This window comes from Physella acuta, unplaced genomic scaffold (assembly GCF_028476545.2).
Source record: "Physella acuta isolate Inbredline_101_S28 unplaced genomic scaffold, ASM2847654v3 ptg001062l, whole genome shotgun sequence".
Taxonomy (NCBI): domain Eukaryota; kingdom Metazoa; phylum Mollusca; class Gastropoda; family Physidae; genus Physella; species Physella acuta.
In genome coordinates, this window is record NW_026732579.1 from 142,135 (window position 1) to 154,525 (window position 12,391).

Genomic DNA, 12,391 nt, shown 5'->3' on the forward strand with positions numbered 1-12,391 from the left:
GTTGGTGGGTGGGGTTGGTTGGTGGGTGGGGTTGGTGGGTAGGGTTGGTTGGTTGGTGGGGTTGGTTTGGTGGGGTTGGTTGGTTGGTTAATGGGTGGGATTGGTTGGTGGGTGGGGTTGGTGGGTGGGGGTTGGTTGATTGGTTGGTGGGGTTGGTTGGTTGGTGGGGTTGGTTGGTAGGGTTGGTTGGTGGGTGGGGTTGGTTGGTTGGTGGTGTTGATTGGTGGGTGGGGTTGGTTGGTTGGTTGGTTGGTTGGTTGGTGGGGTTGGTTGGTTGGTTGGTGGGGTTGGTTGGTTTGGTTGTTGGTTGGTTGGTGGGGCTGGTGGGTGGGTGGGGTTGGTTGGTGGGTGGGGTTGATTGGTGGGTGGGGTTGGTTGGTTGGTTGGTTGGTGGGGTTGGTTGGTTTGGTTGTTGGTTGGTTGGTGGGGCTGGTGGGTGGGTGGGGTTGATTGGTGGGTGGGGTTGGTTGGTTGGTTGGTGGGGTTGGTTGATTGGTTGGTGGGGTTGGTTGGTTGGTGGGGTTGGTTGGTTGGTGGGGTTGGTTGATTGGTGGGTGGGGTTAGTTGGTTGGTGGTGTTGATTGGTGGGTGGGGTTGGTTGGTTGGTGGGGTTGGTTGGTGGGTGGGGTTGGTTGGTTGGTGGTTTGGTGGGGTTGGTTGGTTGGTGGGTGGGGTTGGTTGGTGGGTGGGGTTGGTGGGTGGGGTTGGTTGGTTGGTTGGTTGGTTGGTGGGTGGGGTTGGTTGGTGGGTGGGGTTGGTTGGTTGGTGGGTGGGGTTGGTTGGTTGGTGGGGTTGGTTGGTGGGTGGGGTTGGTTGGTTGGTGGTTTGGTGGGGTTGGTTGGTTGGTGGGTGGGGTTGGTTGGTGGGTGGGGTTGGTGGGTGGGGTTGGTTGGTTGGTTGGTTGGTTGGTGGTTTGGTGGGGTTGGTTGGTTGGTTAATGGGTGGGGTTGGTTGGTGGGTGGGGTTGGTGGGTGGGGGTTGGTTGATTGGTTGGTGGGGTTGGTTGGTTGGTGGGGTTGGTTGGTAGGGTTGGTTGGTGGGTGGGGTTGGTTGGTTGGTGGTGTTGATTGGTGGGTGGGGTTGGTTGGTTGGTTGGTTGGTTGGTTGGTTGGTGGTGTTGATTGGTGGGTGGGGTTGGTTGGTGGGTGGGGTTGGTTGGTGGGTGGGGTTGGTTGGTTGGTGGGTGGGGTTGGTTGGTGGGGTTGGTTGGTTGGTTGGTGGGGTTAGTTGATTGGTTGGTGGGTGGGGTTGGTTGGTGGTGTTGATTGGTGGGTGGGGTTGGTTGGTGGGGTTGGTTGATTGGTTGGTGGGGTTGGTTGGTTGGTGGGGTTGGTTGGTTTGTGGGGTTGGTTGGTGGGGTTGGTTGGTTGGTGGGGTTGGTTGGTTGGTTGGTGGGGTTGGTAGGGTTGGTGGGGTTGGTTGGTGGGGTTGGTTGGTTGGTTGGTGGGGTTGGTTGGTTGGTGGGGTTGGTTGGTTGGTGGGGTTGGTTGGTGGGGTTGGTTGGTGGGGTTAGTTGATTGGTTGGTGGGTGGGGTTGGTTGGTGGGTGGGGTTGGTTGGTTGGTTGGTGGGGTTGGTTGGTTGGTGGGGTTGGTTGATTGGTTGGTGGGGTTGGTAGGGTTGGTTGGTTGGTTGGTTGGTGGGGTTGGTAGGGTTAGTTGATTGGTTGGTGGGTGGGGTTGGTTGGTGGGTGGGGTTGGTTGGTTGGTGGGGTTGGTTGGTTGGTTGGTGGGGTTGGTTGGTTGGTGGGGTTGGTTGGTAGGGTTGGTTGGTTGGTTGTTGGGGTTGGTTGATTGGTTGGTGGGGTTGGTAGGGTTGGTTGGTTGGTTGGTGGGGTTAGTTGATTGGTTGGTGGGGTTGGTTGGTTGTTGGGGTTGGTTGGTGGGTGGGGTTGGTTGGTTGGTTGGTTGGTGGGGTTGGTTGATTGGTTGGTGGGGTTGGTTGGTGGGGTTGGTTGTTGGGTGGGGTGGTTGGTTGGTGGGTGGGGTTGGTTGGTTGGTGGGGATGGTTGGTGGTTTGGTTGGTTGGTGGGTGGGGTTGGTGGGGTTGGTTGGTTGGTGGGGTTGGTGGGGTTGGTTGGTTGGTGGGGTTGGTTGGTTGGTGGGTGGGGATGGTTGGTGGTTTGGTTGGTTGGTTGGTGGGGTTGGTTGGTTGGTGGGTGGGGATGGTTGGTGGTTTGGTTGGTTGGTGGGGTTGGTTGGTGGGTTGGGTTGGTTGGTGGGGCTGGTTGATTGGTGGGGTTGGTTGGTTGGTTGGTAGGGTTGTTTTGTGGGTTTTATCGTTGGGGTTGGTGTGTGTGTGTGTGTGTGCTACAAAAATGACGTCCATACCTAGGTGTGTTATACCTACGACAGGTGTGTGTTTCTGGATTTGTTTGATATCAGCTATCGATTATAAGATCGATGAGATTATTACTTCTATTGTAATCTCCCTGTGGGTCTCTGTATGTTTCATTACGTCTTTAATCTCGTGTAAAGATCTGACATTAACCAAGATCTTTTCCTATGTAACTTATTCACAATGATTAATGAAGTTACAAAATCTTCGAGTACCTGCAAGAATCATGTGGTCAAGTTTTAATTGGGGATCTGTCTGGTCAAATATTTAAATACAAGAGGTCAACATTCCGAGATATTGCTTATTGCAACTTTTCTTTAACAAACCACAGATCTTCTTGTACAATTCTACATATGCGTTTTTATTACTTTAAACGTTCAACAACATTGTATTTCAGAGCTTACAGTTTCTTTCATTCAACTCACGTTGATCTCAGAGCTTTAATTGTTGTTATCCCACATCCACATTTCACTCGCTACATTTTCAAATGGTCAACTTATCACACCGATGTAACCAGAGTTTCTTTCATATATCTCTGAAAATATATTCTTTAACCAATGCGCCCCCCCCCCTTTCCCATTCACCGGAAATATTAAGTGCTCCCTCCGGTAGCTCCAAGTTCCCTCCCCTTCCTCGGAGAAAATGTCTGGGGAAAAATTTTGTAGACAACTTAACCTAGGTATGATTTCCAAATCTACAACCTGTATACAAATCTACAACCTGTATACAAATCTACAACCTGTATACAAATCTACAACCTGTATACAAATCTACAACCTGTATACAAATCTACAACCTGTATACAAATCTACAACCTGTATACAAATCTACAACCTGTATACAAATGTACAACCTGTATACAAATCTACAACCTGTATACAAATCTACAACCTGTATACAAATGTAGCAGATAATTAGAGGAATAAGAGATCAATCGTTCATGTAGACAAAAACTGAGGTCCAGGGCGCCTAGCCGTGGGTCCAGGGCGCCTAGCCGTGGGTCCAGGGCGCCTAGCCGTGGGTCCAGGGCGCCTAGCCGTGGGTCCAGGGCACCTAGCCGTGGGTTCAGGGCGCCTAGCCGTGGGTTCAGGGCGCCTAGCCGTGGGTCCAGGGCACCTAGCCGTGGGTCCAGGGCACCTAGCCGTGGGTCCAGGGCACCTAGCCGTGGGTCCAGGGCACCTAGCCGTGGGTCCAGGGCACCTAGCCGTGGGTCCAGGGCACCTAGCCGTGGGTCCAGGGCGCCTAGCCGTGGGTCCAGGGCGCCTAACGTTGGGGTCCAGTTGTGTAAACCCTGCGCTGCCTCAGCCAAGCTCTATGTCTCTCCTCCATGAACTGACCAGCGTATTGTTTATAGTCTGCGTTGGTCATCCTGTAAAATGGGTGGTGATATCGAGGTGGGTCTGTGGCTTTGAAAACATCTTCCTTTCCGGTGACTCGTTTAAACGCTGGTGCAATAGGTAGTCGTGTTTTATACTGCTGGTCGTACTCCTCCAAACACAGAAGATGGCGGTACCGCTCTGAACTCTGACGCTGAAGTCAAAAGTTTAAAAACATTTTCCAGACTTTTGTAAATAGTTTAAAGCTTTGTTGCAGTTGGAATGTTCTATATTCGAATTTAGACAAAATGTATTTAAAAAAAAAACATTAACTTAAAGTTAATTTTTCAGAAGATTGGGTCCTGGCCTATAGGACCTAAGTAAAGCCATGCTGTTACAACAGTTAGACATTACCACACATCTGGTCCTGTCAGGCTGTTACAACAGTTAGACATTACCACACGTCTGGTCCTGTCAGGCTGTTACAACAGTTAGACATTACCACACGTCTGGTCCTGTCAGGCTGTTACAACAGTTAGACATTACCACACGTCTGGTCCTGTCAGGCTGTTACAACAGTTAGACATTACCACACGTCTGGTCCTGTCAGGCTGTTACAACAGTTAGACATTACCACACGTCTGGTCCTGGCCTATAGGATCTAGACATTACGTCCGTGGTTCAAGCTATCATCCATGGTATTGACAGTCATTGCACATGTGTGGCAGAGACCACATACCTAACTGTAACAGACAATAACCACACACACACACTCTCTCTCTCTCACACACACACACACACTTGTATCAGACAGTAGACACACGCACACACACACCTGTATCAGACAGTAGACACACACACACACACCTGTATCAGACAGTACACACACGCACACACACCTGTATCAGACAGTACACACACACACACACACACCTGTATCAGACAGTAGACACAAACACACACACACACACCTGTATCAGACAGTCGACACACACACACCTGTATCTGACAGTCGACACACACACACCTGTATCTGACAGTGGCACCCACCTGTCCTTGACCCGCCGACCCTTCAGGTGCCTCCCACTGCCTCAGGTTGTAGCCAGCGTGAGAACCGCTGTAGATGTGACGTACATTGCTATCTAGTATGGCGCGGTGACTTAGACTAAAAGCCATAGCTGACGACTATTGAGCCTACACTTATAAAATAAGAAATAAATATATGTTTATTGAATCAATAATAAAAAAATATCCGAACAAGAGAATGTAAAAGTGGTATATAATACATCTAAATATTTCATTTGTCATATGCACATTTATATATATATATATATATATATATATATATATATATATATATATATATATATATATATATATATATATATATATATATATATATATTCATCTACTACTACCCATACAAATATGTAATTGGAAATGAAAGAGTTTCTTACCTGTCTTCGTTGGTTCCAGCAAAAGAATAGTTCCAGCAAATAATTTTCCTTGCAGTTTTATGCACTGCTTGGGTAGACCCATGCATGCGACAATAAAAGTTGCCAGTGATTTGTAAAAGACATGCAAAAAATTAAATATATGCAGGCAACTGGATTGGACGCCAATGACAGGATCGATTTAATTTTGGCGCCTTGTCAATTTGTATTTATAACAAGTCGTCTGCTGGGGCTGTAACGACTTTCGTCACCTAGACCAGGGGTCTCCAAACTACGGCCCGCGGGCCGGATGCGGCCCGCGATGTCCTCTCATCCGGCCCGCGGAGACCCTTTTGTCCACGGAAAACCCGTTTGTTGGTGATGGCGGAGGAACTTTGCCCAAAAAATCAAAGACATTTCTGGGAGAAACTGGCCCCCGAACTGAAATTTGATAGTTAATGCGGCCCTCGGACTGAAAAGTTTGGAGACCCCTGACCTAGACCAATTTTATTTTTACAGCCGTCAGACAGACTACAGTAGAAGATCTCACGGGCCCGACCAACAAGTACACCACAGTTTTAGCGTGTTTGTAGTCCATTTGTTCCAACACAAGGGAAGCTATTATTTATGCAAGCCAGAAGTAAAATAACGAATATGATGATCATGACGGAGCAGTCAAACATCACGTGTAAAAAAAAAACCGACAAAACGCCCCCACCCTCGACATAACGATCCAGTCAAAACAGCCCCGTCAAATGGGCTCCCTTCACATTGACTCCCCACATATTGGCTCCCGACAAATAGATTCAAGGCATGTTGGTTTACGATAAAGACATCTTTTGTCATAGAAGGAACTATATTTTTCCAATGTGACTGTCCACTAGACGTGTCCGACCACTACACATGTCTGTCCACTACACATGTCTGTCCACTACACATGTCTGTCCACTAGACGTGTCTGTCCACTAGACGTGTCCGACCACTACACATGTCTGTCCACTACACATGTCTGTCCACTACACATGTCTGTCCACAACACATGTCTGTCCACTAGACGTGTCTGTCCACTAGACGTGTCTGTCCACTAGACGTGTCCGACCACTACACATGTCTGTCCACTAGACGTGTCTGACCACTACACATGTCTGTCCACTAGACGTGTCCGACCACTACACATGTCTGTCCACTAGACGTGTTGTCTGTCCACTACACATGTCTGTCCACTAGACGTGTCTGACCACTACACATGTCTGTCCACTAGACGTGTCCGACCACTACACATGTCTGTCCACTAGACGTGTTGTCTGTCCACTACACATGTCTGTCCACTAGACGTGTCTGTCCACTAGACGTGTCTGTCCACTAGACGTGTCCGACCACTACACATGTCTGTCCACTAGACGTGTCCGAACTCTACACATGTCTGTCCACTAGACGTGTCTGATCACTACACATGTCTGTCCACTAGACGTGTCTGACCACTACACATGTCTGTCCACTAGACGTGTCCGACCACTACACATGTCTGTCCACTAGACGTGTTGTCTGTCCACTACACATGTCTGTCCACTAGACGTGTCTGTCCACTAGACGTGTCTGTCCACTAGACGTGTCCGACCACTACACATGTCTGTCCACTAGACGTGTCCGAACTCTACACATGTCTGTCCACTAGACGTGTCTGATCACTACACATGTCTGTCCACTAGACGTGTCCGACCACTACACATGTCTGTCCACTAGACGTGTCCGACCACTACACATGTCTGTCCACTACACATGTCTGTCCACTAGACGTGTCTGACCACTACACATGTCTGTCCACTAGACGTGTCCGACCACTACACATGTCTGTCCACTACACGTGTCTGTCCACTAGACGTGTCTGACCACTACACATGTCTGTCCACTAGACGTGTCCGACCACTACACATGTCTGTCCACTAGACGTGTTGTCTGTCTACTACACATGTCTGTCCACTAGACGTGTCTGACCACTACACATGTCTGTCCACTAGACGTGTCCGATCACTACACATGTCTGTCCACTACACATGTCCGACCACTACACATGTCTGTCCACTACACATGTCTGTCCACTAGACGTGTCTGACCACTACACATGTCTGTCCACTAGACGTGTCCGAACTCTACACATGTCTGTCCACTAGACGTGTCCGAACTCTACACATGTCTGACGACTAGACGTGTCCGATCACTACACATGTCTGTCCACTAGACGTGTTGTCTGTCCACTAGACGTGTCTGACCACTACACATGTATGTCCACTAGACGTGTTGTCTGTCCACTACACATGTCTGTCCACTAGACGTGTTGTCTGTCCACTAGACGTGTTGTCTGTCCACTAGACGTGTTGTCTGTCCACTACACATGTCTGTCCACTAGACGTGTTGTCTGTCCACTACACATGTCTGTCCACTAGACGTGTCCGAACTCTACACATGTCTGTCGACTAGACGTGTCCGACCACTACACATGTCTGTCCACTAGACGTGTTGTCTGTCCACTAGACATGTTGTCTGTCCACTACACATGTCTGCCCACTAGACGTGTTGTCTGTCCACTAGACGTGTTGTCTGTCCACTACACATGTCTGCCCACTAGACGTGTCTGTCCACTACACATGTCTGTCCACTAGACGTGTTGTCTGTCCACTACACATGTCTGTCCACTAGACGTGTTGTCTGTCCACTACACATGTCTGTCCACTAGACGTGTTGTCTGTCCACTACACATGTCTGTCCACTAGACGTGTTGTCTGTCCACTACACATGTCTGTCTACTAGACGTGTTGTCTGTCCACTACACATGTCTGTCCACTAGACGTGTCCGACCACTACACATGTCTGTCCACTAGACGTGTTGTCTGTCCACTACACATGTCTGTCCACTAGACGTGTCCGACCACTACACATGACTGTCCACTAGACGTGTTGTCTGTCCACTAGACGTGTCTGTCCACTAGACGTGTTGTCTGTCCACTACACATGTCTGTCCACTAGACGTGTTGTCTGTCCACTACACATGTCTGTCCACTAGACGTGTTGTCTGTCCACTACACATGTCTGTCCACTAGACGTGTCCGACCACTACACATGTCTGTCCACTAGACGTGTTGTCTGTCCACTACAAATGCTGTCCACTAGACGTGTTGTATGTCCACTACACATGTCTGTCCACTAGACGTGTCCGACCACTACACATGTCTGTCCACTAGACGTGTTGTCTGTCCACTACACATGTCTGTCCACTAGACGTGTCCGACCACTACACATGTCTGTCCACTAGACGTGTTGTCTGTCCACTACACATGTCTGTCCACTAGACGTGTTGTCTGTCCACTACACATGTCTGTCCACTAGACGTGTCCGACCACTACACATGTCTGTCCACTAGACGTGTTGTCTGTCCACTACACATGTCTGTCCACTAGACGTGTCCGACCACTACACATGTCTGTCCACTAGACGTGTTGTCTGTCCACTACACATGTCTGTCCACTAGACGTGTTGTCTGTCCACTACACATGTCTGTCCACTAGACGTGTCCGAACTCTACACATGTCTGTCGACTAGACGTGTCCGACCACTACACATGTCTGTCCACTAGACGTGTTGTCTGTCCACTAGACGTGTTGTCTGTCCACTACACATGTCTGCCCACTAGACGTGTTGTCTGTCCACTAGACGTGTTGTCTGTCCACTACACATGTCTGCCCACTAGACGTGTCTGTCCACTACACATGTCTGTCCACTAGACGTGTTGTCTGTCCACTACACATGTCTGTCCACTAGACGTGTTGTCTGTCCACTACACATGTCTGTCCACTAGACGTGTTGTCTGTCCACTACACATGTCTGTCCACTAGACGTGTTGTCTGTCCACTACACATGTCTGTCTACTAGACGTGTTGTCTGTCCACTACACATGTCTGTCGACTAGACGTGTCCGACCACTACACATGTCTGTCCACTAGACGTGTTGTCTGTCCACTACACATGTCTGTCCACTAGACGTGTCCGACCACTACACATGACTGTCCACTAGACGTGTTGTCTGTCCACTAGACGTGTCTGTCCACTAGACGTGTTGTCTGTCCACTACACATGTCTGTCCACTAGACGTGTTGTCTGTCCACTACACATGTCTGTCCACTAGACGTGTTGTCTGTCCACTACACATGTCTGTCCACTAGACGTGTCCGACCACTACACATGTCTGTCCACTAGACGTGTTGTCTGTCCACTACAAATGCTGTCCACTAGACGTGTTGTATGTCCACTACACATGTCTGTCCACTAGACGTGTCCGACCACTACACATGTCTGTCCACTAGACGTGTTGTCTGTCCACTACACATGTCTGTCCACTAGACGTGTCCGACCACTACACATGTCTGTCCACTAGACGTGTTGTCTGTCCACTACACATGTCTGTCCACTAGACGTGTTGTCTGTCCACTACACATGTCTGTCCACTAGACGTGTCCGACCACTACACATGTCTGTCCACTAGACGTGTTGTCTGTCCACTACACATGTCTGTCCACTAGACGTGTTGTCTGTCCACTACACATGTCTGTCCACTAGACGTGTCCGACCACTACACATGTCTGTCCACTAGACGTGTTGTCTGTCCACTACACATGTCTGTCCACTAGACGTGTCCGACCACTACACATGTCTGTCCACTAGACGTGTTGTCTGTCCACTACACATGTCTGTCCACTAGACGTGTTGTCTGTCCACTACACATGTCTGTCCACTAGACGTGTCCGACCACTACACATGTCTGTCCACTAGACGTGTTGTCTGTCCACTACACATGTCTGTCCACTAGACGTGTTGTCTGTCCACTACACATGTCTGTCTACTAGACGTGTTGTCTGTCCACTACACATGTCTGTCCACTAGACGTGTCCGACCACTACACATGTCTGTCCACTAGACGTGTTGTCTGTCCACTACACATGTCTGTCCACTAGACGTGTCCGACCACTACACATGTCTGTCCACTAGACGTGTTGTCTGTCCACTAGACGTGTCTGTCCACTAGACGTGTTGTCTGTCCACTACACATGTCTGTCCACTAGACGTGTTGTCTGTCCACTACACATGTCTGTCTACTAGACGTGTTGTCTGTCCACTACACATGTCTGTCCACTAGACGTGTCCGACCACTACACATGTCTGTCCACTAGACGTGTTGTCTGTCCACTACACATGTCTGTCCACTAGACGTGTCCGACCACTACACATGTCTGTCCACTAGACGTGTTGTCTGTCCACTAGACGTGTCTGTCCACTAGACGTGTTGTCTGTCCACTACACATGTCTGTCCACTAGACGTGTTGTCTGTCCACTACACATGTCTGTCTACTAGACGTGTTGTCTGTCCACTACACATGTCTGTCCACTAGACGTGTCTGACCACTACACATGTCTGTCCACTAGACGTGTCCGACCACTACACATGTCTGTCCACTAGACGTGTCCGACCACTACACATGTCTGTCCACTAGACGTGTCCGACCACTACACATGTCTGTCCACTAGACGTGTTGTCTGTCCACTAGATGTGTCCGTCCACTACACATGACTGTCCACTAGACGTGTCTGACCACTACACATGACTGTCCACTAGACGTGTCTGACCACTACACATGTCTGTCCACTAGACGTGTCCGACCACTACACATGTCTGTCCACTAGACGTGTCTGTCCACTAGACGTGTCTGTCCACTAGACGTGTCCGACCACTACACATGTCTGTCCACTAGACGTGTTGTCTGTCCACTAGACGTGTCCGACCACTACACATGTCTGTCCATCAGACGTGTTGTCTGTCCATTAGACGTGTCTGTCCACTAGACGTGTCCGACCACTACACATGTCTGTCCACTAGACGTGTTGTCTGTCCACTACACATGTCTGTCCACTAGACGTGTTGTCTGTCCACTAGACGTGTCCGACCACTACACATGTCTGTCCATCAGACGTGTTGTCTGTCCATTAGACGTGTCTGTCCACTAGACGTGTCCGACCACTACACATGTCTGTCCACTAGACGTGTTGTCTGTCCACTACACATGTCTGTCCACTAGACGTGTTGTCTGTCCACTACACATGTCTGTCCACTAGACGTGTCCGACCACTACACATGTCTGTCCACTAGACGTGTTGTCTGTCCACTACACATGTCTGTCCACTAGACGTGTTGTCTGTCCACTACACATGTCTGTCCACTAGACGTGTTGTCTGTCCACTACACATGTCTGTCCACTAGACGTGTTGTCTGTCCACTAGACGTGATGTCTGTCCACTAGACGTGTTGTCTGTCCACTACACATGTCTGTCCATCAGACGTGTTGTCTGTCCATTAGACGTGTCTGTCCACTAGACGTGTCCGACCACTACACATGTCTGTCCACTAGACGTGTTGTCTGTCCACTACACATGTCTGTCCACTAGACGTGTTGTCTGTCCACTACACATGTCTGTCCACTAGACGTGTCCGACCACTACACATGTCTGTCCACTAGACGTGTTGTCTGTCCACTACACATGTCTGTCCACTAGACGTGTTGTCTGTCCACTACACATGTCTGTCTACTAGACGTGTTGTCTGTCCACTAGACGTGTTGTCTGTCCACTAGACGTGTTGTCTGTCCACTACACATGTCTGTCCACTAGACGTGTTGTCTGTCCACTAGACGTGTTGTCTGTCCACTAGACGTGTTGTCTGTCCACTAGACGTGTTGTCTGTCCACTAGACGTGTTGTCTGTCCACTAGACGTGTTGTCTGTCCACTACACATGTCTGTCCACTAGACGTGTCCGAACTCTACACATGTCTGTCGACTAGACGTGTCCGACCACTACACATGTCTGTCCACTAGACGTGTTGTCTGTCCACTAGACGTGTTGTCTGTCCACTACACATGTCTGCCCACTAGACGTGTTGTCTGTCCACTAGACGTGTTGTCTGTCCACTACACATGTCTGCCCACTAGACGTGTCTGTCCACTACACATGTCTGTCCACTAGACGTGTTGTCTGTCCACTACACATGTCTGTCCACTAGACGTGTTGTCTGTCCACTACACATGTCTGTCCACTAGACGTGTTGTCTGTCCACTACACATGTCTGTCCACTAGACGTGTTGTCTGTCCACTACACATGTCTGTCTACTAGACGTGTTGTCTGTCCACTACACATGTCTGTCGACTAGACGTGTCCGACCACTACACATGTCTGTCCACTAGACGTGTTGTCTGTCCACTAC

The 12,391-nt window shown here is 49.4% G+C and overlaps 1 protein-coding gene across 1 annotated transcript; it reads right to left on the minus strand.

Annotated features, from left to right (window-relative positions):
* Positions 1-3,508: 3,508 nt before the first annotated feature.
* On the minus strand, positions 3,509-5,218 carry LOC131955298 (uncharacterized). The gene is made up of 3 exons (XM_059319368.1): positions 5,110-5,218; positions 4,703-4,851; positions 3,509-3,866 (listed from the first exon to the last, which is right to left on the minus strand). The coding sequence occupies exons 2-3, from the start codon at positions 4,826-4,828 to the stop codon at positions 3,600-3,602; spliced, it is 393 nt and encodes a 130-aa protein (XP_059175351.1). The 5' UTR covers positions 4,829-4,851; positions 5,110-5,218; the 3' UTR covers positions 3,509-3,599.
* Between the last annotated feature and the right edge of the window lie 7,173 nt (positions 5,219-12,391).

Excerpts from the sequence above, each read along its gene's own strand:
- LOC131955298 (XM_059319368.1), bottom strand. The coding sequence starts at position 4,828 with ATGGCTTTTAGTCTAAGTCACCGCGCCATACTAGATAGCAATGTACGT. Across the intron at positions 3,867-4,702 it reads GGTCGGCGGGTCAAGGACAG|CGTCAGAGTTCAGAGCGGTA; the intron begins GTGGGTGCCACT and ends TTTTGACTTCAG.